Source organism: Globicephala melas, chromosome X (assembly GCF_963455315.2).
Source record: "Globicephala melas chromosome X, mGloMel1.2, whole genome shotgun sequence".
Lineage (NCBI taxonomy): Eukaryota > Metazoa > Chordata > Mammalia > Artiodactyla > Delphinidae > Globicephala > Globicephala melas.
The window spans coordinates 114,860,901-114,888,777 of NC_083335.1; the positions used below are offsets into that span (position 1 = coordinate 114,860,901).

Consider the following 27,877-nt stretch of genomic DNA (forward strand, 5'->3'; position numbering starts at 1 on the left):
GTCCAACCTTGGTTAGATCTGGTTGGCTGATTCAAAGGTGGAAATTCTTCCAAGATTAGAGACTAACTGCTTTAGTCATTCCCACTGGATCTGACATCTTTGAAAGCACAATATTCCTTAATAAGTCCCTAGAGAGCTCGTTAAGCCGCAGCAAAGTTTAGCCCAATCAATGGAAGTATCATGTCTGTTTTCAGTTCATGTCAAGTACTAAAATTATCCTTTGCATGGCCAATGATGCTTTAGAAATGAATATTAACCGCTTTATCCTATACCAAAGAAGATTCTATCATTTTTACAGTTTCATTATTTATTACTTCTGAATTATAATCTGCTTTGTTGTCACTTCTCTCTTTAGAAGCCATAATGTCCCCTCTGGAGACCCGGTAGGGCCAGTTCAAGGAGGGAATCAGCTGGATATAAAGGCCTCAAGGCACGTGGCCTAGACTATTATTTTGGGGGCTTTTAGAACAGAACAATCCATGGCAGAATAGCGACTGTCGCCGTGTACCCGGGAACATTTCCAGGGGCTCACTATGTTGGATGACTCTCTAGCAGGCCTTCAAATCCCTCTTGGAGATGGAAATGCCTGTTAGGAATACTCTGATAGCCAAGCCGTTCCCAAAGCTATTTGACCTCAGGAGAATTTCTGGTGGAGAACACACTCACTGTTATTATGTATCTGTTTGTGGATCATCACATGATCTCTATACTGTTGCACTCAACTGACTTCTTCGTCTATGCTGCACTTGCTCTGAATCACAGCCCAACAGTCAGAGAAGAATGCAAATGATTCTTGCCTGGGCGCAGAACCTCATGGACTCGGCATCACGGCATCCAAGATGGTTGGCGCTATATAGGACCCAACTGACAACCAGCATGCTTGCTACTGGGAGTGGGAAAGGGGGAAATGGAGGGTTAAGAAGCTCCCCACCACCACAGGCACTGCAGTGTGATATATGACAGTGTGACCTTCTGCTTATACCACATCTGTCCTGGCATGCAGCTGGAGAAGTCTATCTGAACCTTCATTCATACATTCATTCATTCACTTGAAAAGTATTTACTGAGAAGTTTATTGTGTATCAAGCATGGTAATGAACACTGGGGACAGAACGATGGATCAAAAGACATCTTCCCTCGTCCCTGGAAGCCACAGTCTAATGGAAGACCCATGTGTTAATAGCACTCTATCCATTTCTCTATCATCTACACAATAAAACTAGTGATCAATGCTAAGATGATAGTATAAGGGAGATTTAGAGGTTAGGGAATAGCCTCTGTAAGTGATACCTAACCTCTCCCTGTAGGATGAAGAGGAATTAGGTAAGTGAAGCCTGGAGGAAGAGGTGCCTCAGGGCAATAGCATGAGTGGAGGCCCTGACGCAAGAGGGTTTGGTGCGTTCTCAGCGTGAACCAAGGCCTGTGATGGGGACGCTTAGAGAGGAGGCTGGTGGGGCAGGAGAATGGGAGGTTATGGAGAGCGTTGTGTGCCTTGTTTAGGAATTAAGATTTTAAAGTTAATTCAGTACTCACACCTTTTACACGAATCACTGGCTACTACTGAATTGCAGGGACCAGAGTGGATACCAGGAAGCCAATGAGAGATGCTCGTAGCTTGGATAAGGCATGTTGATGATGGAGATGAAGACGGAGGACAGATGGGAGACAAATTTAAGAGGTGAAGTCAAGACTGCTAGATGAATGGTTGGGTGTGGGGGTGAGATGCAGGAGTCGACAGTGAGCCTCGGGTTTCTGGCTTGGGCACCTGCATGTGAGCTTTTCCTGCAAATCCAGACATCGCTCTTGGTCATCTCTGAGCTTCTGGTGTCATCATTACTGAGATAACTAGAGACTTATCCCTAAAATAGTCCAGGTAGAATGTCAAAGGAGAGGAAGACTGGGAAGGTAAGACAGAGGGGTCTTTTTTCTCTACTAGAAGTGCGTTTCTCACTAGAAATTAAAAGGCTCAAAAAATAAACAGCTTCCCAATGGCAATATTCTACTATCATAAGTGGGGTTTTTGTTTTTCTGTTGGAACCTCTAGTCTCTTCCCTTTGCACACTGAAGGGACATTTATAAAGACCATTTTCCATTTTGAGCCTTTGGCAGAGGAAGTCCTGAGATGCCTCCTGCAGGTTCAAAACACAGTTATCCCTTCCCTTGTTCCCCTAAGACTACAGTGTGATTGCTGAGTAAGACATGGGGCTTTACCAATTTCCCCATTCCCTGAAAGCACTCAAGGGCAGAAAGGAAGAGAACACAATTGTGCAAACTTCTTCTGTACTCACGGGAAATAATGGATACTATTATGGTTTTAAGTTCAAGGATAATGACGGTGGAAACCTGGCCATATCAGTATAATAGCTCTATTAATAGCTGAGAGGGAAATTGCCTTTATTCTTCCAATATTCATAAATGACTTTCCCTTTCACAAGGGCATTTTCAACTTTTGTGGAGTTCTGAGTGATTTCTAAAGAAGAAAAGCCATGGTTGTTGTTATGAGTTGAACTGTGTCCCCCCACCCCCAATTTTATGTTGAAGTCCTTCCAAACTCCCAGTACCTCGGAATGTGACCTCGTGGGGCTTCCCTGGTGCCGCAGTGGTTGAGAATCTGCCTGCCAATGCAGGGCACACGGGTTCGAGCCCTGGTCCGGGAAGATCCCACATGCCGCGGAGCCACTAAGCCCGTGCGCCACAACTACTGAGTCTGCGCTCTAGAGCCTGCGTGCCACAACGACTGAGCCCACGTGCTGCAATTACCAAAGCCCGTGTGCCTAGAGCCCGTGCTCTGCAACAAGAGAAACCACCGCAGGCTTCCCTGGTGGCACAGTGGTTAAGAATCCGCCTGCCAATGCAAGGGACACGGGTTTGAGTCCTGGTCCGGGAAGATCCCACATGCCGCGGAGCAACTAAGTCCATGCGCCACAACTACTGAGCCTGCGCTCTAGAGCCTGCAAGCTACAACTACTGAAGCCCGCGCGCCTAGAACCCGTGCTCCGCAATAAGAGAAGCGACTGCGATGAGAAGCCCGTGCACTGCAGTGAAGAGTAGCTCCCGCTCGCCGCAACTAGAGAAAGCCCGCGCGTAGCAACGAAGACCCAACGCAGCCAAAAATAAATAAATTTAAAAAAAAGAATGAGACCTCGTTTGGCAATAGGGCTGTTGCAGATCACATTAGTTAAAATGAAGCCATGCTGGAGTAGGCGTGGACCCTTAATCCAACATGACTGGCGTCCTTATAAGAAGAGAAGTGACACATAGAGGGAAGGCAGCCATGTAACAATGGAGGCAGAGATTGAAGTGATGCGTCTACAGCCAAGAAACGCCAAGGACTGCCAGCAAATACCAGGAGCTAGAAGAGGCAAGGAAGGATCCTCCCCTACACGTTTCAGAGGGATCACTGCCCGGTAGACACCTTGATTTCAGACTTCTAGCCTCTGGAACTGTGAGACAATAAACTTGTTTTTAAGCCACCCAGTTTGTGGTACTTTGTGATGGTGACCCTAGGAAACTAAATACAGTTGTAATGTTAGAAAATAACGTAGAGATCATGTAGTCCATTCTGCAAATGAGGAATCATGCTCAAAAGGTGGAGTGATTTGCTATGACCAGACCCGGGCATTTTACAGAGGCCAACAGAGATCAGTGCCAAAGAGGGATTTGGCAAATCTTAACCAGCTCCAAGAAAAAAGCAGAGGACCAAAGTGAGCTGATAGAGAGGACTTCAAGAGTGAAGAGTAGAAATGCCAGGAGCTTCAGACATGGTGGGGCGATGCTAGAAAAGCCACCCAAAAAAGGGCAAAGAAGAGAAATAAGGCTGTCAGTAGATCCACAGAGTTGTACAACCATCACTATAATGACTTTTAGAACATTTGCCTCGCTCCAACAAGAAATCCTGTTACCATTTGCAGTCACTTCCCATCTTTTTACAATGCCCCAGCCCCCAGGGAACCACTTATTGCTGTCTCTATGGACTTGCCTATTCTAGACATTTCCTATAAACGGCATCATACAGTATGTGGTCTCTTGTGCCAGGCTTCTTTCACTGAGCATCAGGTTTCCAAGGCACATCCATGTTGTAGTGTGTGTCAGTACTTCCTTCCTTTCTAAGGCTGAATAATATTCCGTTGTATGGCTATATCCCATTTTATTTATCCATTGGTTAGCTGATAGATTTTGGCCATTTTGGAACCAACACGTATAAGTTGTTCAAAAAGCATTTGTCCATTAAGTAGAAATTGTGAATTGAAGAAGATAGATGAGATAAAAGGTGAGATATCCCAGGCCCGATACTTTTGTATTCTCACCACCAAAAATGATAATGGGGGAGGATGGAGCCTTGAAAAAGACAGAAGAGGTTTGGAATGTGTGAGGCCTATTCTATCTCAATAGAAGGGGTCTGCGGACCTAATTATGGCTAAAGTGTTAATGCTCTAACTCTTGGCTCCTTTAGGATGTAGCAATGAGCATTGTGTGGAGGGTTTCCAGTACTGTGGTAGGACCAGCTGGAGCATGGAGGCCTGGCAGACCTCCCAGAGAGTCCTTCACACACACAGATGTTGACTGCTGGAACACAGCTGCTCCTTCCCACAGCTCTCTCTTCCTTCCCCTCTTTCACCCCGAGGAAACATGCTCACCTGAAGCCCGGACTTGGAGAGGGGAGAGCAGGCCAGCCACCATTGGTCCAACGACTCCGCACAAGTGTGCTCTGACACAGTGACATCTGGTGCACACAGGAGGTGCTCCCTCAATTTTTGTTGCATGAACAGTGTAAAATATTTGAGTAGGAACCAGCTGCATCAAAAGAATGGAGACTGCCCTCCGAGACGGAGTCTCCACGTGGCAGGAAACGGTACTGAGAGTGCAGAGAATGCACCCCAGGGTGCGACTCAGCATCAGTCTGCAGACCACTTTATCACTGCACTAAACTTAGTCTATAAAGATAGGTATACGTGAACACGAAGATATAAGTATTTTAGAATTATCTGTAATACCAAAAGATTGGAAGCAATCTAAATGTTCAGCAATAAAGGATGGGGAAAATACCTTCTGATACATTCGTATAAGTCAGTACCATTGCAGCCGTTAGAAAGAAAAATATACACTGAGAAATTGTAAGTGAAAAGAGCAAAATGTAGAAGAGTAGTATAGAGTCTGCTCCTTTATAGTAAAAGAGCAATTAAAGGCTTAGATATGCAAACTGAAAGCTTCTAGAAGTTGTGGCAGAGACTGCTAGCTATCTCCCAAATCCCTTCTCTTGCTTCCACAGTTATATTTGAAATATATATATTTCCCAGCATACCTTGCAGTTATGTGGCGTCAAATAGGTCCTCACTAATGGAAGGGGAGCAGATGTTTGCCGCTGTTGAGTCTAGGCCTTAAGACACTGGTCTGAGTATTCTTCCTTGTTATTTTTCCCCCTGCCTACAGTGGGAACCCACCCTCACTGGTGACCCTGCCTGGACGATGGAGGTGATGCCAATTCCCCGGGGGACAGCAGAGCAACAAGAGAAAGGAACATGGGATCTTGAATGGCCATGTAGAGCAGAGCTGCCCTGCCAACCCAAACTATTCTCATTGGAACTGTTATGGGTGTCTCAGTCCGTCCAGGGTGCTATCACAAAATACCAGAGATCGGGTGGCTTATAAAAAACAAACATTTATTTCTCAAAATTCTGGAGGCTGGGAAGTCCAAGATCATGGCACTGGCAGATTCAGTGTCTGGTGAGAGCACGCTTCCTAGGTAGCTATCTTTTTGCTGTACCGTCACATGGTGGAAGGGGCAAGGGAGGGTTCTTGGACCACTTTTATAAGGGCACTAATCACATTCATGACGGATCTGCTCTCATGACCTAATCGCCTCCCAAAGGTCCAACCTCCTAACACCATCACCTTGGGGGTTAGGTTTCAACATGTGAATTTTGGGAGGACACAAACATTCAGGCCATAGCGTATGGGATAAAGAAATAAACTTCAGTATTGTTGGATCTCTTGGTTACAGCAACTGAGCCTTTACACTTATAATACAAAAGGATACATAAGAACTATTTTTTTTTTTTCGCGGTACGCGGGCCTCTCACTGTGTGCCCTCTCCCGTTGCGGAGCACAGGCTCCGGACGCGCAGGCTCAGCGGCCATGGCTCTCGGGCCCAGCCGCTCTGCGGCATGTGGGATCTTCCCGGACCGGGGCACGAACCCGTGTCCCCTGCATCGGCAGGCGGACTCTCAATCACTGTGCCACCAGGGAAGCCCTACATAAGAACTTTTAACAGTGATTGGCTCTAGGAAGCGAAGTTGTGTTGGGAGGGAGACTGAAATTTAATCATACATCCCTTTGTAAAATTTGAATTTTTAAAAGCTTGTATATGGGTATTATCATATATTCATTTAAAAATAACAGAAGACAAAACAATGCTTTCTCTTTAACAAATTAGAGGTCTGGGAGACACCGCTTCGGCAAAGATCCCCGGTGCTCTCCTTACTTGCTGCAAGTAATAATCCTTCCTTCTCCCGCAAAACATAACAAAACCAACCAACCAACCAACAAAATTACAGTTCTGATTTTTCCATAATGGTATCTTAAATGAGGAATGAATGAGTTTCAAGAACAAATGTTTTTATTAACCATTGATTTCACTACCTTCACTTTATGAAGATGTTTGCTAAGGAAAAGGTAAAATTGTTTGTGACTTTCATTAACTTGTCATTCTGTCAACAGGACACTGCCAAAGTATGTGAGCTTAACATAGACCTGTAATCACTACCACTGAAAACATGTACATTTTTATTTTACCAAAACAATCAGAGAACACAGGAATGAGCTTCTACCAGACAGCAAGTTAATGTGGCATCCACAGGAACGAGCTGTAACTGCACCCCACCATGAATGGTCCTGCTTTTAGACATTTGTCTTCATGCCTCAACAAATGCAAGCATAAATACCTTTCTATTAACATCATGGGCACAGAACAGGGTTCAACGTGACAAAGCTAAAATCGTCCTTGACTGATTTCCACTTTGTCCATGTTACACTAAGACACATCATTTCGTTCAGTTCCTTAGAAACTCATATTTAAAGGTAACTCATGCTGCAAGATTAATTAAGAGACTGTACTTAAGGTAGTAAGGTGCACTGGAGATTTTTCTTCTTTTCATTCTAAAGGGACTTTACTTTCTTACGCTCGAATAATTTCCAGTTATTTTCAGTTCAAGTTCATAAGGTACCTCTTCAAGATTCATACTACACTGGATAGAAGATGCTATGGACAGATGCAGAGGAACCAAGGGGTAGCAGAGGTGGTAGGGAATGCCAACATTGTTACATGTGGCAGAACTGCATAAAGGGTACCGACAGGTAGGCATTCTGACATTACGTCTTCTGAGTAGGAACTAAAGATAGAATTTCTCTGTTAATAATTATCTTAATGTACAAACTTTATGAAAACTGTTCTCCCTTTGATTTCTACCAAAGCTTTTTCTTCCTAAGTATTCTCCAAAAACCCAGTGTTGATGGTATTTTATTTTATTTTTTAATCCCCCGGGCTTTTATTTATTTTTTAAATTATAGTTGATTTGCAATGTTGTGTTAATTTCTGCTGTACAGCCAAGTGACAGTTATATATACATTCTTTTTTAGTATTCTTTTCCATTATGGTTTATCCCAGGACACTGAATATAGTTCTCTGTGCTGTACAGTAGGACCTTGTTGTCCATCTATTCTATATGGAATAGTTTGCATCTACTAACCCCAAACTCCCAGTCCCTCCCCTTCCCCCTTGGCAACCAAGTCTGTTCTCTGTCCATGAGTCTGTTTCTGCTTCGTAGATAGGTTCCTTTGTGTCATATTTTAGATTCCACATATAAGTGATACCATATGGTATTTATCTTTCTCTTTCTGACTTACTTCACGTAGTATGATAATCTCCAGGTGCGTCCATGTTGCTGCAAATGGTGTTATTTCGTTCTTTTTTTATGGCTGAGTAGTATTCCACTGTATATATGTACTACATCTTCTTTATCCATCCATCTGTCGATGGACATTTAGGTAACTTATTTTATATTATAGATCTGTTTCCCTACTGTGTATTTATTATATGCTCATGATGTGAAATGAAGCACTTTAATCATTAATATCATGATTTACAGCAATAGCAATTGACAGATACTCCAAATGCTTCTAATTTAGCTACACACTTTTATAAAATGGTTAAGAAGTAAAAAAAACAAAAGCAAAACACTTTAAATACCATCCATCTTAGCCTTTAAATGGCATCTAAACCTTAGAAGTGAAATATTATAGCCAGTATTTATAAAAGTAATTGTAAAAGAAGGACTAATGCAAACACAGCGTAATATAACCACATGGCCATGGATATATGATAAATCTAAATAGCAACTTAACATCAGAAGTATCATAGTTGCAAAAGTTCTGAGATATTGAAATGAAGGTATAGTAGGCCAACTGCTAAGATGGCCACAATGGTCCCCTCTCCTGGCATTCACCATTTATGACCAAGATGGCAGGCTGAGCAAGGCTATCACAACCGCCCATCTCGGTCATGGACCACTTTTCCAGGACTGAGGTGATCACTCCCATGGTGCTGGCAGGGCCGGTGATTTAACTCTAACAAGCAGACTATGGCCAAGGTGATGGGTTATCACTTCCCTGATTAGACTACAAAGATGGCGACTTCCACGGTGTCAGCAATCTCTCTCTCTTTTTGGCTTTGATGAAGCAAGCTGCCACAGCAAGGAGTCCACATGGCCGGGAACTGAGGGCAGCCTTGGGCCAACAGCCCAGGAAGAACTCAACCCTGAAAACCACCACATGAGTGTGAGCTCAGAAGTGGACGCTAACCCTAGCAGATGCCTGTGGCCCTGGCTGACACGGCGATTACAGCCTTTGAGAGGCCCTGAGCAGAGGACCCAGCGATAAGCCACGCCTGGACTCCTGATCCAGAGACTATGATATAACAAATTGTATCATTTTAAGCCATTAAGTTTGGGGGTAATTTGTTACACACCAAGTGATAGCTAAGACAGAAGGGTCACTGCTGTGCATTCTTAGTATGTTGGTGAACCCAGACTTAACATCAGTTAGTACTGCTTAATGGAATCGACATACAAATTGTTATACCGTGAATCATTTGCAGTTAAGACGACATTTTTCAGACTCTGCCAAAACAAGCCTTCCGCCTTGGGGTTGTCGGGCCACTGGAGGATGGAGCTCTTGCAGATCCTCTGCCGCAGCCTCAAATACTGCGAATGCTGCAACACTGGCTCCAGCAGAATAAAGACGATCACATCCATATTCTCATCGATTAGCCTCTGCAAGGCCAAGTAGAAAGCTGTTTTAAAGTTCCAGTTTTTGGCATACTTTTTGGTTAGAACAAATATTGTTTTCCTGCTTTGGTTGATGCTCTGCATGAGGTTGTCGATGATGGCGAGTCCCGGGTCCCAATCCCTTTCCTCTAAACAGAGGAGCACATTTTTGTCCTCACTCTCTTCCAGGTGGAAGCGCAGCTCATTGATCACCCAGTCCGTGACAGAGGCATCTTTGGTGTCATAAGAAACGTAAGCATCGTAGAAAGTCTGGGATGTGGAAAGAGACCTGTAGCCTTTTACCTTAGCTAAGCACACATGATAGAGAAACCAAGCATCCCAGTAAAACCAATGATGAGCCAGGGCAGCCAGCATAACTGAGATGGTGACAAAAAAGGTGAAGAAACAGAATATTGCCGCAATGGTATCTGAAACACAAGTTGTGAGCTCTAGACTCACAATACTCTTGCCTTGTTGATCCCCAGGACTGGCGCAAATGACATCTGTCAATCTGGGAATTGTGACGTTCAGATTCCCATCCATCCATTCTCGAAAATCTCCGATGTCACAGGTACAGTCAAAAGGGTTTCTACCTAGTTCCAAAATGGCTAACTTGGTGGCGGTCTTAGTTTCAAACGTGGATTTGTTGATCATCTTGAGCTGGTTGGCACTTAAATCGAGGTGTGTCAGACTGCTGGCTTCGGAAAGAAAGCCGGACGGCAGGTGGGAAATCCTGTTTTGACCCAGGAGCAGTGTCTCAAGAGAAGATGTGAATTTCGATAGGCTGTCAGTTACAAAGAACAGCTCGTTCCCACTTAAGTCAAGCAAGCAGAGATGAGGAAACTGCTGTAGTAATGACCAGTTAAAGAAATTTAACCTATTATCATTTATATATAGTTCGGTGAGACTCCGGGGCAAGTTAAGGAAGGCTTCATCGGGGATACGCTGAAGGTTATTAGAGGCTAAATGAAGCCGTGTCAGATTGCTGAGATATTTAAAAATTTGCCAGTACCTGACATCTTGAGCATTCCACAAAAGGTCAAGGCGGTTTCCACTGAAAACTAATTCTTCCAGGGACATGCTTTTCAGGTATGGTTCTGTTAAAGTAAAAATACTATTGTAGCTCAAGTTTAAAACTTTCAGCTGAGTTAAATTTTGAATAAATCCTAGACGGTGTGTTACCCCTGCTATTCGGAAGTAGTGCGCATTGTAGCTCAGATCTAGAACTTCTAACAATGGCAATTCGCTGAAAGCAGCGTCATCGTCAAAGTCTAGTCTGTTGTTTGTCAAGTCCAAATACTTGATACCACGCAAAAGTGAAAACTCAGTTCCATTTAACGCTTGACCGTTGCCATTTGAAGACAGATTTAAACAGGAAATGTTCCTAAAACCTTCAAATTGCTTTATCCCAATAAAGAAAATACTGTTCAAGCTTAAATCTAAGGCTTTGCCGTAATTGGAACATTGTGGCTTTATCAAAGGATTGGTGTTATGATAAAAATTCGAATGTGGGTCAAACTCAGTAACTGCTGACCGTGGCTTAAGGATATGCCTTTGGAAAGAGGAGCCATTTGCATTTTGTTGCTTGGTATCACTGACCAAGGGTGATATTCTGTTTTCGGACAAGTAAATGATTTTCAGGTTGGAGAACGACTGGAAAACGGTAAAATCAATTTGCTTAATAAAATTAACGCCCAAGTTGATAGCCATTAAATTTGAGAGGTTCCTCAGGGGCTGGAAATCTTCGTTTCTAAGTTCCTGGAACACATAACCTCTTAAATGCAATATCTGGAGAGATGTAAGCTTTGAAAAATTTTGAGAAATATTAATGTACTGTGGATATTTTTTCAGCTCATAGTTGTAAGATAAGTCAAGTATTTCTAAGGAGGGCAGTTTTGCCAAAAATTCCCCAGAGGCTATTTCGTCCATTAAATAGTTGAATTCGAGATGCAGCACCTTTAGATGATGCATGTTGTCAAACCAGGTCGCAGGAACCTTCCGGAGCGAAGTGCTAGAGAGGTTTAGGTAGCGAAGTTGGGTCAGGGTTTGAAAAGCAAGAGGATGTATCTGAATTGAAGCACCTCCTTTGCAAGGTATGCAGGGAAATGGCGCGTTAAAACATCTCGGGCAGTTCCCACTTAAATCTAGTACTTTTAAATTTCTCAGTCCCTTGAAGTCTTCTTGACTGATGTTTTTGATCTTGGTGTTGCTAAGATAGAGCTCTGTTAGGGAGCTTGGCAGTTTGGGTGGCACGTGGAAAAGGGGATTAAAAGATAATGACAGCACCTTCAACTTGGTAAGGTTTTCAAAGGTTCCATCTTCTACGGCAAAGGTTTCATTACAAGCAAAGTAACAGTTCCAGCCCAAATAGAGACTTTCCAGATTCCTAAGTCCAGAAGTGTTCTTTTTCGTTAACACAGTTATTCTATTTTGAATTAGACTAAGTTCTTTCAAAGATTTTGGCAAACCAGCCGGTACTTCTTGTAACTGGTTGTCTTCAAGCAGTAACTCCCTTAGGTTTTTTAGGTTGAGAAATGCCCCGTCTGTAATAGTCATACCGTTCTTTACAGCAGGATTTTCATTCTGGGGCCACAGCTTGACGTTATGGTTTAGATCGATCTTAGTCAGATTTTGCAGCCCTTGAAATGATTCATTTGTTATGCGTCTGATGAAATTACCAGATAGGTCTAGTTCTGTCACACTTTTGTCCACTGTTTGGGGTACCTCGTGTAATCGACGATTGTTACATTCTGCAATAACGGAGCCATTTCGTTTTGTCTCATCGCAAGGATAGCTTCTAGAATAATTTGCTTCAGCGAAGAACTCACAGGAATCAGAGATTAGCAGGAAAAGGCAGGTCAGAAGCAAAAAGTGAAGAGTCATGTTTTCCTAAAGAAAATCAAAGTGGAGTCACAATATGAGAGGGGCAATATTTGCCGGGCATTTCATGATGAAATTCAGTGCTTCAACCATACTTGGCCTGAGCTTTGAAGTGGGAGTTCTCTTAACTGTTAAATACACTGCATTAAATTAGGTTCCAAACGATTTTAGTTTTTGACCGTGTTCAGCTTCATGGTGCTCAAAGAAGTGAAAGATGAAGCTATCTGAGATGTGATGACAAGAAAACCTGAAAAGCTTTTGCAGAAGCACTCATCAAGATGCCTCACCACCATAACGGGCCTGATGCTGGACCCTGGCTATGGTTCACGCCAGATCTATAGCACAGCAAGCTATACATCTGTCGCTTCGACCTATTAGCATAACTCGATGAAACTTTGGCCAGTCCCAAGGAGAGTCCAGATCCGGAGATGACCTTTCACCTACACAGCATATATTTTATTGGTACTTCCCACAATTTTTCTATACCTCTATGATGGTATGTATCAAATTCTCTTATGTCCTAGCATGAAAGTGGACATTTTCTGTCGATAATAATAGCAAACAAAGTGTCACGTTTTACGCCAAACGTAAACATTTTCTCACCGATGTTTATGTTCCCAGTAACAAACGGGACAGGTTCTATTATTATCCACATTTTGTAAGTGAAGAAACAAACTCAGAGACTTAACTAACTTTCAGAAGGATAACACACTGTAGAGGGGAGACGAGTCCATCTGATTCCAACATGGCATTTTTAATCACTAACCATCGTGCTATACAATCTCATTTTGAAATCTTTATGCCAGAACAGTTCCTCAAATGTAGACAGCACTCAAAAAATGTTTTCTAAGGAGGCTACTATTTATATGTCCCTTATCATACAAACATTGGCATGAATAGCTGTTCTTCTGCTTTTGTAAACTTCTGTGGGGAAGACATGACGCTTTATATTTTTATGCATCCTTTGTAACATTTAGTAGAGTGCCTCACTTTCTGCGACTCTTTCAGGGGCTGAATATATTATTTTGGTAATTATACGAAGCAATGAACAGATTAATGTGATTGGTATGATCAAGGGTTATAGTCAAAAAAACTCTCAAAATCTTATTTCGCCGGGTGTGGAGACCAATCTTTACTAAACTATTTTTCACTAAAGCCCAACTCACGTCCTTATTGTGAGTTAAACCAAGTACGTGCTTTCTTTTTAAATTCTCCTGGAATTCAGGGTTAGTGAACTAACAGTCACTGCCATACCCTTCCTATATTAGAAAAGATTTTTACATGGATGTTGAGTATTCTGAGGATCAATAATTACTGCCATTTGTAACAGCTAAGGAAAAGCCAGCTCCTTATGAGATGAAAACTAAAGTGGAACAGAACTTCCAGACATTTTCAGTCTCTCGTAGTTATCTCCAACTACAGCACCATCAAGGTGCCGCTGCTTAATGTTTAACTTTTACTAAAAGAAAGCCCTGCTTTACCTGGTGTGATAGGCAGAATTTTAAGATGATTCCTATGACTTTTGCCCCTTGGTATTACTCCTGTAATTATGTTACATTATGCGACAAAAAGGAGATTATCTAGATGGCCCTAATCTAATCATATATGCCTTTAAAAGCAGAGAGTTTTTTCTGGTTAGTAGCAGAAGAAGAGTCAGAGAGATGGGAAGCAGGAGAAGAATTGGACACATAACTGCAGACTTAAAGATGGAGGGGGTGGGCCCCTGACAAGGAATGCAGGCAGCGTGTAGAAGCTGACAGTGGCTCCCTGTTGACAGTTAGTAAGGAAATGGGGGCCCTGATCTTACAACCACAAAGAACTAAAGCTGACTGACAGCCCAAATGAATTTGGAAATGGATCCTCAGCCAGAGCCTTGAGATAAGAGTCCAGCTGGCCAACACCTTGATTTTAGCCTTATGAGACCTAAAGCAGAGATCCCAGGCAAGCCTAACCCACAGAAATTTAAGCTAATAAATGTGTATTGTTTGAAGTGTTTCAGTTTGGGGTTATTTGTTACACAGCAATAGAAGACTAATACATCTAGGTGGGCTTCCCTGGTGGTGCAGTGGTTAAGAATCCGCCTGCCGATGCAGGGGACATGGCTTCAATCCCTGGTCCGGGAAGATCCCACATGCCGTGGAGCAACTGAGCCTGTGAGCCGCAACTACTGAGCCTGTGCTCTAGAGCACCAGAGCACCCGTGCTCTGCAACAAGAGAAGCCACCGCAATGAGAAGTCCGCGCACCACAACAAAAAGTAGCCCCCGCTCACTGCAACTAGAGAAAGCCTGCGCGCAGCAACGAAGGCCCAACACAGCCAAAAATAAATTAATTAATTAAAAAAAAACACTTAAAAAAAAAAAGAGAATACATCTAGAAAATGTGTGTTAAAAGATGATTCACAGCTTGAAAATATGCAGCTTTTGCAGATGCCACTCCAGGTCTCAAAGTTCTACATCTCCACTGGGAGACACAGGTGTGCCAAGGAGGTAACGAAGCTCGGGGATGCGAGGAACTTTGGCAAGTAACCCAGGCAATATTACGTTTGCTCAGCACCTAAGCAGATCTGAGACTATGTGACTTCCAAGTGTGAACATTTTGGAAGTTACTTCCTGACTCTTCCTTGTCCTCTCCTAGCTAGTGGGTGGCCTTGGGGGGGTCTATTTGATGACACGCACAGCTTATTAGTTAGCTCTACAGTCTAGTGGGTTAAACAGACGTGAGTGAAACACAACATTACGAGATTTCAACGGTGACACAAAGAAGTAAGTGACACTAGAAGAGCCTAAAAAGAGGAGGATTTGACCTCTTCACGGAGGCTGGGAAAGGTTTCCCTGAGGAAGTGGAACTTGAACTGTGATTTTAAGGTTGATTTGGCATGTATAAAACAGAAAGAGGTCAAAAGAATGTCCCAGCGTATGCAAAGGCCCTGCGTGTATTCCTTTGATTTTCCCGTGCTGTGTCTTCAGAGGAGCCCTGGACAGGAATCAAGAGGGGCATGGTGTGGGCCTGAGACAAAGCACACCAGGTTTCAAGTCCTCAAAGTCGACTGAAACCTGCAGAGAACTGCTTGCAACAGTAGGACTCAGAATAAGAAGCGGGGCTAAGAGGATTGGAATGGCACGGGAGAGATGACAAACAGAGATGTTGCAGAGGTCCTCAGCATCTCCATGTCACTACAGTCAATGGACATTTTTCAGTCCTCGTCTGAACGAGCACGTGAATGTAAGGGACTGAAAGAAAGTCAGGGATGTTAAGAAAAGATGAGAGTGGATTTTGATCTTGATCTGAGGAGCAATGCAAGCCTTTGAAGGTGGTACCATGCTCATTATTCTACAGTCATCACTGGCAAGAGGGCACAGACCTTCAGGAGCAAGGTGATGGTAGCGTGAACCAAGTTGGTGGCAATGGAGATAAAGAGAAATGGATTCAAGAGATACTTAGGAAGTAACACTGAGAAACATGGCAATAGATTATAATGGGGAGGTTGGATTATGAGGGAGAGGGAAGAATTCACGGTGACTTCCAGGTTTCTGGTCTGTGCAACTAGATGAATGAGAGAGAGGGTGCCATTCACTGAGGGAAAAGATCATTTGGAGCTGGGGAAGCGGGGAGTGAATAGTATTAATTAAATTTGACATGCTGAACTTGAGCTGAGTTTGTGATCTTCCAGTGGAGACATCCAGTAGGCAGTTACATATGTGCATCTCCGACTCAGAGGAGAGTTCTGGTACAGGGATGAATTTGGGAGTCATGACAAGTACAGCCATGAGTGTGAATGAGATCATCCAGGGCAGTGTAAGCCATAAAGGATCTTCCACATTTCAGTTCTACAACAACAATTTTAGCACCTGTTTTTCTAGTACTTTTATGATTTCATTTTCTTCTATTGAAATATCTTATCCCACTGAAATTGTTTTGGCATAAAATGTGAGGTGGGGACCCACATTATTTTTTTCTAAATGGAGACCTGGTTGCCCCACCATCATTTATTGAATAATCTTTTGCTCACCAATCTGATTGCTCCCTTTATCATATGCTAACTTTCCTATGTATTTCGATCTATTTCTAGACTCTTACTCAATTTCGCCAATCTCTTCATCATTCACATGCTGGTACCACATGTCTTAATAATTACAGTTTTTAGGTATGCTGGCATCTGATAGGGCAAGTCCTGTTCATCATTCTTCTTTTGTGAATGGATCACTCCTATCTTACCTTCTAACAGGTTCTCACGGGTGTACACTAAAACTGTAGATTTCTATATATTAATTTTATACCAAATCGCTATACTAAATTCTCTGATTATTTGGAATAGTTGCCTCTCCATGTGATTTTCTTGGCTAAGCAATTAAACCGTCTACAAATAATGATGATCTTATCACCCTTTATGCAATCTAATTTATTTTTATTGTCTAATTGCATTGCCTAGTTACTCCAGAATCATGAAAAAATAATAGAGCAGAGGTCAAAAAAAAAAAAAAGCAAAGACTGACCAGTTAAACCACACACAGATGTAAATTCTGCCTTACAAAAAGCACAGTAAGCAATGCCAAAAGTGAAATAAAGTAGGAGAAAGTATTTGCAGTTCATATCACAGATAAGGGGGTGATATGTTTGATATGTAAAGACTTTTTAAGCATAACTGAAAAGACAAATTATTCAATAAAAAATGAACAAAAACATATTAACAGACAGTTCACAGAAAGGAAACACAAATGGCTCTTAAAGGAAAATATACTCAACTTCACTCAAAAAATTACAGAGATACCATTTTTCACTGATTCTACTGCGTAGGTGAGGCCACCTCTAAGATGGAGAGAAATCTGTAATATCTATCAAAATTGGAGAGATATACTTAGATTCAGCAATTTTAATTCTAGAAGCAGATTGTAAGAGAGACCCTCACATGTACAAATGCCTATATACAAGGATGTTCCATGCAGGGCTGTTAGCAATAGCAAAAGACTGGAAATAATCTAAATGCCTATGAGTAGTGGTCTTGTTAAATAAACCAGGATGTTATATTCATACAATGGAATACTATGCAGCAATTAAAAAGGAAAAGGTAGCTCTATATTCACTTATTCATTCATTCAAAAATATTTATTAAGCATGTACTTTATTTTGGGGACTGTTTTTTTTGTTTTTGTTTTTGTTTTTTTATGGTACGCGGGCCTCTCACTGTTGTGGCCTCTCCCGTTGCGGAGCACAGGCTCCGGACACGCAGGCTCAGCGGCCATGGCTCACGGGCCCAGCCGCTCCATGGCATGTGGGATCTTCCCGGACCGGGGCACGAACCCGCGTACCCTGCATCGGCAGGCGGACTCTCAACCGCTGTGCCACCAGGGAAGCCCCTTGGGGACTGTTTTCAAGCTGGGAATATAGCAATGAACAAAACAGATGAAATTACCTGCCCCTTCGGAGGTTACATTACAAGATGTTAGATGGTGGAAAGTACTAGGGAGCAAAATAAGGATGGGAAAGGGGATGGTCACGTAGACTGCCCCTCAGTTGGGATATGTCTGACATCTTTGTCGTGATTAGACTGGGGTAATGGGTTTGGGGGAGGACAACCTGAGAGGTCAAGTGCCACTTGAGTCACAGCTCACCTAGGGCACATACACAACTTTCACTGTTGGTGTGGACCCTGATCACCTGGCTGAGGCAGTGCTTGTCAGCTTCCTATTATACTTTTTAATTATAGCTTAATAAAAAAAATTTAAAATTCATTTTTAAAAAGTCCCCTGGGGAACAGATGGCCAGGTGGTTGCAGACTCTTCTCCTAGAGTGGTAAACAGAGTGCTGTTGGTAGGCAAGACACTTTTATGTGGTTACCTGGGGGGGTCCAGAGGACAGGGCGGTGCTGTGCAGCCTTCCTAGCCTCAAGTTAAGGCCTCAACATCTAATTCCAAACGTGACTGTCACACAACACTGAGCAATTGAGGAGAAAAGCCTCTAGGAGGCGCCGGAGACCAGAAGAAGAGCCTCTTGACACTTCAGGATGAAAACGGCCTCCCAGAGAATCTGAGGCAACTTAAAACAAAGCTTGGAACATGGAAATGAGCAGAACATTGCAGAAAGGATTTCTGAGTGAAGAGCTTGACGTTCCTAACTCCACCCTCCCGAAAATGTGTCCTGAGGTAAGAACAGGAGTTGACAAGTTCCAAATAACTTCAGTTTGAAGAGAAGTACATGGACAGGAAGAGTGGGAGGCGGGGAGCAGGCAGTTAGCAAAGATGCTGCAGAGAAAACCCTGATTGTTCAGGCTTCTCCATCCACCTCAGGGCCTCACAGATGCAAAACGGACTGCAAGGGCTCATAAACATTCAAGGGCTCTGAGGTGAGACAGCAGAGCCCAAAGCCCGGGGCAGCAAGAGCCCCACCTCTCCAGCCAAGTCCCTCCTCCTGGCCACACCCATGCCTCTGGCTTCCAAAAGCCTTGGCTCCAAAGGACATCAAAGGGAACCAGGTCCCAGAGAACTAAGAAGGATACTGGAGAGAATTTATCCCCATTAAGGTGTAACCAATGAATAAAAAACATCCAGCCTGGCAGAAGAAAAATGGCAACTCAGCAAATAAAATAGAGAAATGGCAACTACGCGGGAGACGCGGAAGAAAAAGAAGAGAAATGGCAACTCTGTAAATAGAGGGAAAAGGGGCAATTATGCAAATAAGGTAGAAAGTAAAACTATGCAAATAAAACAGAGAGAGACAGAGAGAGAAAGAAAGAGAGAGAGGAAGAGAGAGAGGAAGGAAGGAAGAAAGAAAAGAGATTTCTGTTGTTTGAGGCTGACAGCTGAAGGCGCCCATTAAAGTGAGAGCAAAGGGCTAGAAGCCTACAAGGTGAGAAAGGGCATGAGAGGAGACCACAGCAGACAAGGAATGTGTATGAAGTTGAGGAAGATGGAAAGCAGGTGGATGAGTGGTAAGTGGCACAGCAGAGCAGAGAAGGCTAAAGCCAACCAGAGCGAGGTCAATTCACAGCATACAAGCCCGGAAAGGCTCCGGGGCCGGCGGGCAAGAGTCAGGGCGGCGGTATGCCTGGCAGGGCTGCACAGGGGACGGGTTGAAAGTCTGCATGAGAAGTTAGACCCCTCCTGATTCACTCCCTGAGACTTACTACCTCGAAAGGTTGAATCCAGAGCCTTCGGTTCAGGAATTCAGGCACAAGTGAAGGCAGGGGCAAACTGTCAAAAAGCAAACAGGAGGGTTAAAGCACAGTGTGTATCTGGAGCGCAGAATCCCATCCTCTTCCCTCCTCTGGCTCTGGGGCCTCTGACATCCACCTGGTTTATAAACGCCCCACTCCAGCACCCCAGGCAGGAGATTGGAGCATCTCATTGGGAAGACGGACAGGCACAGCAGCAGGGCCATGAGTGTAAAATTTAAGGGGACCCCCAAAAATGTAGTCATCAAGATGAATATAGTTTTAAAAAAGTAAAGTCCCTGATGGACTATATATCAGCATTAAATAACGACAGAATCGGACCCTGCACTTGCAAAGCAGTGTTTCACCTGCCTCACCCCATCCCGGCTCTGGTTCCAAGAAAACTTGATTTACCGAAATAGGCAACCAGCCTGAGGACCAGAGTTTGCCTATTTGATTTTTAAAATACAGCACTAAGATATTATGTATGTTGATTGCTGAGCTTTTGGGGACCCTATCTCCCTGAAATTCTCCACCAAACCAAGTGCTTCACTCTCCTCACCCTAGCCCTTGCCCTGCACCACAACAAAAATCCCCAATCACACTGGCACACCCTAACCAGAAGCTGGCTCCCATCCTACGCTGGGACCTATCGTTGGGAAGGCCAGTCCTTGCAGCTGAAGCTTCTCATTAGCTGTTTGGTGTCCCACTCCTGAGTATGAAATAACCGTCAGCGCCAGTCACCTGGAATTCACCCAGCATCAAAGAAAGATGGACACAAGCAAAAAGAAAAGACAAATCACAGACACAGCAATTGATAGAATCAGGTCTTCTGGCACCCAGGACAGTGGTTGATGCTTCATTTTCTTAATGCACATCCTGTCTTGTACAGATGCTCAATCCTCCCTCTGCAATTCTGAAATCCTTAAAAATCTGAGCACCAGAAGATTTTCGGGCTTTATCGTAACTTATTTGGCAGCAAAACCTGATCCAAACTGACCTAAGGCTAGTATGATCTTTATTTATCCACTTAGCAGGAGCCCTCTGGTTTCACGGCAGAAATCGCCATTGTGCGTAATCATCAGGGCTGCCGTCGGCCCATCGGAAGTATTCTCTAATAAATCCTGTATATACCATCTTCTCTTGCTAAAATACAAATTCTGAGCTTTGACACAATTCTGGCCTACAGGTTTCAGGTAAGGGACTGTGAGTTGATATTTAAACCTCCTTCACTGGAAACACATTAGCGATTCCTGAATTGTCCTTGGCATATATTAAATCAGAAAAGAGAACGTGGTTGTCAATGGGACCAAGTTATGACTTTCATGGGCCTGAGATACTTTGGCCCTCATGTGCCCCTTCCTCCATAAAGAAAAAAAATAGTAAAAATTATATTTTATGACCACGTTGGTATAAAGACAAATATAATCCAGGCTGGAATATATTCATTCTTTTGCTGATTTTTAAAAGAAATTAAAATCTTTGCTTGAAGCATCATGGGCCCGAGGTCCTGTGTCTTCTGTGCCCAAAGTGAGACTGGCCCTGGTTGTCAATGATGGCATCTTGGGGCTCAGATCAGGTCCCCAGAAACTCGACAAGATAAGTAGGAGACACTTACTGAAAAGCAAGGTAAATATTAGATTGGGAGAGGCTGAAGGGAAGGCCGAGGGTTGAGTGTAAGTGGCAGGAAAGAGGACCAGAAAAGGAGAGTGTTGCAGGTTGAATTATGTCCCCCCAAAATGACATGTTGACGTTTTAGCCTCTACACGTGAACGTGATCTTATTTGGAAATAGGATGTTTGCAGATGGAATCAAGTTAAGATGAGGTCATACCAGACTAGGATGGGCCCTAATTCAATGACTGATGTCCTTATAAGAAGAGGGAAGTGTGGACACAGACACACTTCGGAAAGAAGACCATGGGAAGATAGAGCAGAGATTGGAAGGATGCAGTTACAGGCCAAGTAACGTCAAGGCCTGCCGGCCACCCCCAGAAGCTGGGAGAAAGGCATGGCCCAGATTTTCCCTCTCAGCCTCCAAGAAGGAACCCACCTTGTTGACAACACCTGGATTTCAGACTTCCGGCCTCCAGAATTGGGAGAGGATAAATTTCTGTTGTTTTGAATCACCAGATTGGTGGTACTCTGCAACAGCAGCCCCAGGGAACAGATGGGAAAAGCAGAGAGCAGGGGAGTAAGTGCTGACCGGTGGAACCCACTGCTGAGACAAGTTCAAGCTGCCAGAAAAAGCCCTTTGGTCAGGCCAGTGAGCTCAGTGCATAGCACACCCTGCTAAGGATGACTGGGTCTACACGGTCTCAGTCTTTCGCTGGGTGCTGCCTTGGAACACACAGAAAAAAAAAATCAAGACCCATTTCTTTAAAGAAAGCATATGGGGCTGCCCTGGTGGCGCAGTGGTTGAGAATCTGCCCACTAATGCAGGGGACACGGGTTCGAGCCCTGGTCTGGGAAGATCCCACATGCCGCGGAGCAACTAGGCCCGTGAGCCACAACTACTCAGCCTGCGCGTCTGGAGCCTGTGCTCTACAACAAGAGAGGCCGCGACAGTGAGAGGCCCGCGCACCGCAATGAAGAGTGGGCCCCCGCTCGCCGCAACTAGAGAAAGCCCTTGCACAGAAACGAAGACCCAACACAGCCAAAAATTAATTAATTAATTAAAGTACCCTTAATTTAAAAAAAAAAAAAAAAGCATATGAATCACACGCAAAAATGAAATTTGTGGGCTTCCCTGGTGGCACAGTGGTTGAGAGTCCACCTGCCGATGCAGGGGACACAGGTTCGTGCACTGGTCTGGGAAGATCCCACATGCCGTGGAGCGGCTGGGCCTGTGAGCCATGGCCGCTGAGCCTGCGCGTCCGGAGCCTGTGCTCCGCAACGGGAGAGGCCACAACAGTGAGAGGCCCGCATACCGCAAAAAAAAAAAAAAGAAAAAGAAATTTGCTTCACTTCCTGCACCCTGCCGAATATAGCATTGCATGCTACTGAGGAAGTAATTTCACAACCGTTTTTCTGGTTTCCACGGCAAATCAGATCTTTGGTTGGGTCCATGGTATACGATAAGCCCATCCTCTCCTTTGGGCTCTGAGGGAACCAAACGGCACAACGAAAACAACCTATCTCAGTCCCCACCTACATCTTCCTTTTCACCTTGGGCCCCAGTGGACACCAAAAACATAACTGTGAAAGGCCAGTGCAGTTTCAGGAACAGCTCAATAAAGCCTGCCTTAGCTGAGTGCACCCTGGGAGTCAGAGTGAGCCCAGGAGCCATGCTCAGAGCCCAGCCCATGGGGCGAGAGCTGTAGGCAGGGCAGAGACCACAAGTGCGGGGTGCAAAGGCAGCAAACCCCACCATGCGAGGCTAAAATAAACCCTGCAGGTTTTACCATAACACAATCTAGGGTGAAGGTGGTCTGTGAGGCATCTACAGCTGCCTTCCTGGAACAGACAGCTTTTTATCTTTTCACACCCCTTTCCTAGCCTGCAAGCAGTGATGTTGCAAAGCTGCCCCCTCCCTCCTCCCTCTTCGAAAGCTTCCTTTGCTAAGAGGTGATTTGCCTCAGACCATCTCCCCAGTTGCACCCCTTCCTCAGAATAGAGCCTGCTGATGCCCCCCTGACATGAAAGGATCAAGGGCACCTACTGATTATAAAATGTGATGAATCCGCCCAACTGAATGACTTAGCTGTGTGAGCATGACGCAGGACTCCACCAGAACTAAATGTTTGCCAAACTGGAAATATTTCTAATTTTTCATGGGTTCTGATGTGTTTGCAGTTGATATACTGATATTATGTATATTGATATTATTGATATTGATATAGTGATATTATGAAAGTAAATTAATAAAGAAATGGCTGGGCACACAGAATTTGTCACCTTACATGAAATTTACAGTTAATAATAGATACTTGACTTGATCCATTCCACGTTTGATGGATTCACTAACAGCTTTGGAAGACAAAAGAAACCACTACCACATTAAATGCACATATCGATTTCATACACATAAAAATATGAAAAATTATGCTGTTTGAATTCCAGGAAATACGGTAGCGTGTGTTTGTTGAGTGCTTTATCATGAAGCAAACACTGGGAGCACAAGTCATGCATTTTCTTGTCTGAGCTTCATAAAAATCAGTGAGGTGGGTGCTATCATAAGCCCCCATTTTACAGACATGGAACCTGAGGCTCAGAGGCTCATCTACCCAAGGTCACTTAGATGGTAGGTGGCAGACCGGAAAATTGAGCCTAGAGGTACCCACGTAGTTAACAAATTGGTACCAAGTGGCTGGTTGGCAGTGATGTGGTTTCAATTTTTGGCAGAAACACCAAAGCCATACCTGGAACCTTCTGGAATTAAATGCTGGGGGTATTACCCACCTTGCCTTTCCACTGATCAGTCTAACAGAGAGCACTTCCAGGTGCTCTGTAATTCCACAGAACAACTGGAAATCCACTGATTCTAGACATATTCACCAGCTAGTGGCTCTTCGTAACCACTTGAAGAGTCAACACAGCCTGTATTGTTAATGCCGATCCAGAACCATGGGTTATGCGTTTAAATGTACTGTGTCTGCATAGCCCTGAATAGTTCTAAATTGGGGATAATACTTTAAAAAATAACAAATCCCTCAACTCCATTTAGTAACTCAGTTGAACTCAAATGGTACTTCACTGGAATGACATACCCCTCAGTAGACCCCAGAGGTGATGCTGAGACACACAAATAATATCCAACTGAGTTTCCAAGCCTGACCCTGGGTCATGACGTCCTCCCCTGCGAGACATACCCTGATACTGTCAGTCTGGGTTTCCATGGGACTGCCTTCTCTCTCATCAACCCCCGTGCAGTTTGCAGGACTATTACATGAAAGAATGAGAAGCAGAATGAAGAATGGACTTGATCAAGTGCCCTCGCCCTGATCCACTGCCTCGGCTTTTCAGATAAGGCATACAAGGAACTTTGATTTTGCTTTCTGGAATCAAGCTAAGGGGCTAATGAATAAGCTTTGGGTCTTCCTGGAGGCCTTGTCAGCCCCTAAAAAAGTCTGTGCTCCTTAAGGAAAGGACCAAAAGAGCTGTTCAGATGCTGCCCGAAGACAGTGGCCCTCAACTTCAGCTGCCCATTGAGATACCTGGAAAGTTGAAAAGCTACGAATGCCCCAGCCCACTCCAGAGATGCTGATTCCATTAGTCTGTGGTTCAGCCTGGACAGCGGGATTTTTTAAAGCTCACTCTATGATTCTAGTATACAGTCAAGGCTAAGAACCTCTCCCCGAGGCCAGGAGTCGGCTAGGTCCTTGCCTTCCACCCTCCACCAATGACGGGGGTGGGGGGGCATTTTCCCAGTTTAGTTTTATTTTATCTTATTTCCACTTTCTTATAATACAATTATATTGGCTATCACAGCAGTTTACAAATATCAAGTCAAAACTGGATACGTTCAAATGCAATTCCATCTATGTCATTGGCCCTGCTGGCCTAATTCCTTATGAGCCCTTGCAGTCATTTTGTAAAGCATCAATTTCAGGGTAGACTTAATTTACTTTCAAGGTCTATAATGTGCATCACTGGATACAAAAAATGAACTTCAAGAGCTTATATATACATTAAATACTGGTAAAAAAAAAATAACTCCAAGAACTTCAATAAGCACTAAATGAGCGTGGAAAAAAAGATACTAAGGTAAATGTGGGATGGGAGTCTCTTGAAATCAGTCTTTGCAATGGCTCTTAAATCTCATTCAATTTTCTAGAAAACATACCATTTTTAAAAAATTGTAAAGGTTTTCAATCTGACAGTTCCTGACGGTAACAAATGCTGACCACCTGCTATGTCTAAACACTATAGAATATGATTACGGAAATAGTAACATCTTTACTTAAAAACTTTGAACAAGAAAAGTAGCAATTATGAATACACATTAAGCTCCTGGTAGCAGATGAAGTTTGGGCTTTGCCCAGGCACTAGCAAGCGGCCCGGAGTGAGCCAAGAGAGGCTGTCCTTTTCTGTGCAAAGAGCAAAGGACAAACACCTCCCCACCTGCTTTACCCCCAGCCCTTTCACTCTAGATGAGAATACCATTTCTGGCAGGACCAGAAAGTCATACCCCAGTTCAATTCCTAACTTGGAATTTGCTTCTTTTCCTCTTGAAAATGATAAGACCACTGCAGCATCTGATTTTTGAATTTCCTGCACACTGGACCACTCTGTCTACATTTAGAGTTGCCCCAAGACTTCGCCTTTTTATATTGATTTGCCCATCCATCACTTTCTTTGGTCACACCATTTGCCACCAAACCCTATTTCGGGGTCAGAAATCCTCTGTTTTCTTGGAAAGCTTTGTTAAAAGAATAGAAGGAGCTTACCACTCTTCTGGGGTCGTCCTTCCTAATAGCTCATTCTAGAACCTGCAGTGCTGCGGAGTGGTACCCGCTGTGCTACGGGCGCACATGGACAGAAACTAACCAACTTCCTAAAACTGGCCGCTTTACCATCAGCAGAACCTCGCCTGTGGTTTGCAAAAGCTTATGTGGGAAGAAGGGAACTTGTGATTTCGTAACTGTTGCCAAATCATTTATTGACTATGCTGTAAAATTTCAAAACTGAAATGGGGGCGTGTAGGAAAAAGTCATTTATAAAATGATTTAAATATAACCCGAGTCAGATCGATCCGGTGCATTTTTGTTAGTTTGGGTTTATCTGTGTGTACGTGAGGGCGGGTGAGGGGTGGCTAAAAGGATCCTCAGCAAAATGTTAAGAGCAGTGAGCTCTGGGAAGCAGGACTGGGGGGAAATGAGGGAGAAATGGGGAAATTTTTCCTTTTCCTTAAAAAATTTTAGTGTCTTTTCTTCAACTTTGTCACAAATGTGTACTTGATTTAGGATTGCACAAACTCATTTTTTCTCATAGAATTCATGGATGTAGTTAAATAACATCTGCACCGCTTCGTCTTTGTTCCACACATTTCCGGGACAGCACATGGTGAGGTGGGCATGGGTTCCTCACCAGGCAGTGGCCACAGAGTGTGCATCTCCCTCCTGGGTGTCCCTGCACCTCAGCCAGTACCCGGCACGTATTATAAGCTCAATAAATGTCCACTGAATGAGTGAGTGAATGGATGAGCAGAAGCATGAGGCAGGAAAATTTAATTTCCTGATTTGCTCTGATAAGTGAATTGGATTTTAAGCTCTCACAGAGAAGGCCCTGGAAGGTTTAGCCACAAGCAGGAGTCAGCAAACTCCAGCGTGTGGGCCAAATCTGCCCAGGGAGCAGAGAATGATTTTCACAGATGAACATTTGCCATCGATCTGATGAGACAGAACACTAACTGTAAACTCCAATGAGGCAAAAAGTTAGCATCCCCCCACCAAAGAATCCCATTCTTCTCATTATTAGACCTATATTACAAAAAAACTGCATTTGATGATTATATTTTAAATGTTATCAATGAAATAATTGTGTAATGTGCTTTTCTCTTATTCTATGAGTACCTACATAATGCCCTCAATTGGCCTCTTGGCCTGCAAAGCCTAAAATGTTTACTTTACAGAAAATATTTGCTGACCCCTGGCCAAAAGAATAGTCTAGAATGGGATATAATGTGCTTCATATTGCTTTCCTCTCCTTGAACCGGAGGAAACCACATTGGGGACAGGGTGGTAGGGACTGACATTTCTCTCTCTCTCTCTCTCTCACACTCACACACACACACACACACACACACACACACACACACACAATTATCATTTTTCCCTCAGGCCCTTGGTCTGCCTCTCTTGCATAACCTCTGTAAGACAATGTACGGGCTTTGGAAACCCTCTAACCACTGGTCCCTCAGGTGATTCAAGGCGTGACACATGGTGTGGGAAGGGATTCCTATGATGTCAGAGAACACGGCCCGTGGCTTCGTGGGCTCACCAAAAACCTGGGTAATAGTCACCTCAAAGACCTCATCTGGCCGCCACGCAGCCTCTTGCTTTCTCTTGAAACATTTGCTTGGAAATAAAGTTTAAGAAAGTAAGTCAAAATGACCACCAATATTGGAGTAGTGGAAAGCGATCAGCGTTTCTAGAAAAGCCAGACACACAGGGCCTGGCCTTCAGGCCACAGAATGTCGGCCAATCGTAGACCAGGCAGCTGGGATCACATAAAGCATGGCGCACACTTGGGTTATACTTGCCAACAGTCCAGTGCCCATGCCAGGCAAACAAGAAAAACGAGCTACTTAATTAAAATCAAATGAGCCATCACAGGTTTTTCCACAAAGCCAGTAACCATAAAAGATGAAAATGAAAATGGAATTGACACAAGGTCAGGACAGTCACAGCAAACCAGAAGTTTAGCCCACGTGGAAAGCAGTCCGAGGATCCGGCCCTCTGCCCAAGCCCAGAAACTGGCTATCAGGGGCCCAGTCTGCTCTCCCGGCCCTGCCCTGTGAGGGCACAGGGCTCCGGGCAGCTCTTCCCTGGTTCTTCCCTTTGCCATCCACGCTGACTCAAATCTTTAT

The 27,877-nt window shown here is 43.9% G+C and overlaps 1 protein-coding gene across 1 annotated transcript; it reads right to left on the reverse strand.

Annotated features, from left to right (window-relative positions):
• Positions 1–7,682: 7,682 nt before the first annotated feature.
• On the reverse strand, positions 7,683–25,825 carry TLR8 (toll like receptor 8). The gene is made up of 3 exons (XM_030845199.2): positions 25,737–25,825; positions 19,325–19,388; positions 7,683–12,209 (listed from the first exon to the last, which is right to left on the reverse strand). Exon 3 carries the CDS (start codon positions 12,201–12,203, stop codon positions 9,096–9,098), a length of 3,108 nt encoding a protein of 1,035 aa, XP_030701059.1. The 5' UTR covers positions 12,204–12,209; positions 19,325–19,388; positions 25,737–25,825; the 3' UTR covers positions 7,683–9,095.
• Between the last annotated feature and the right edge of the window lie 2,052 nt (positions 25,826–27,877).

Coding starts and splice junctions, on each gene's coding strand:
- TLR8 (XM_030845199.2), bottom strand. CDS start 12,203: ATGACTCTTCACTTTTTGCTTCTGACCTGCCTTTTCCTGCTAATCTCT.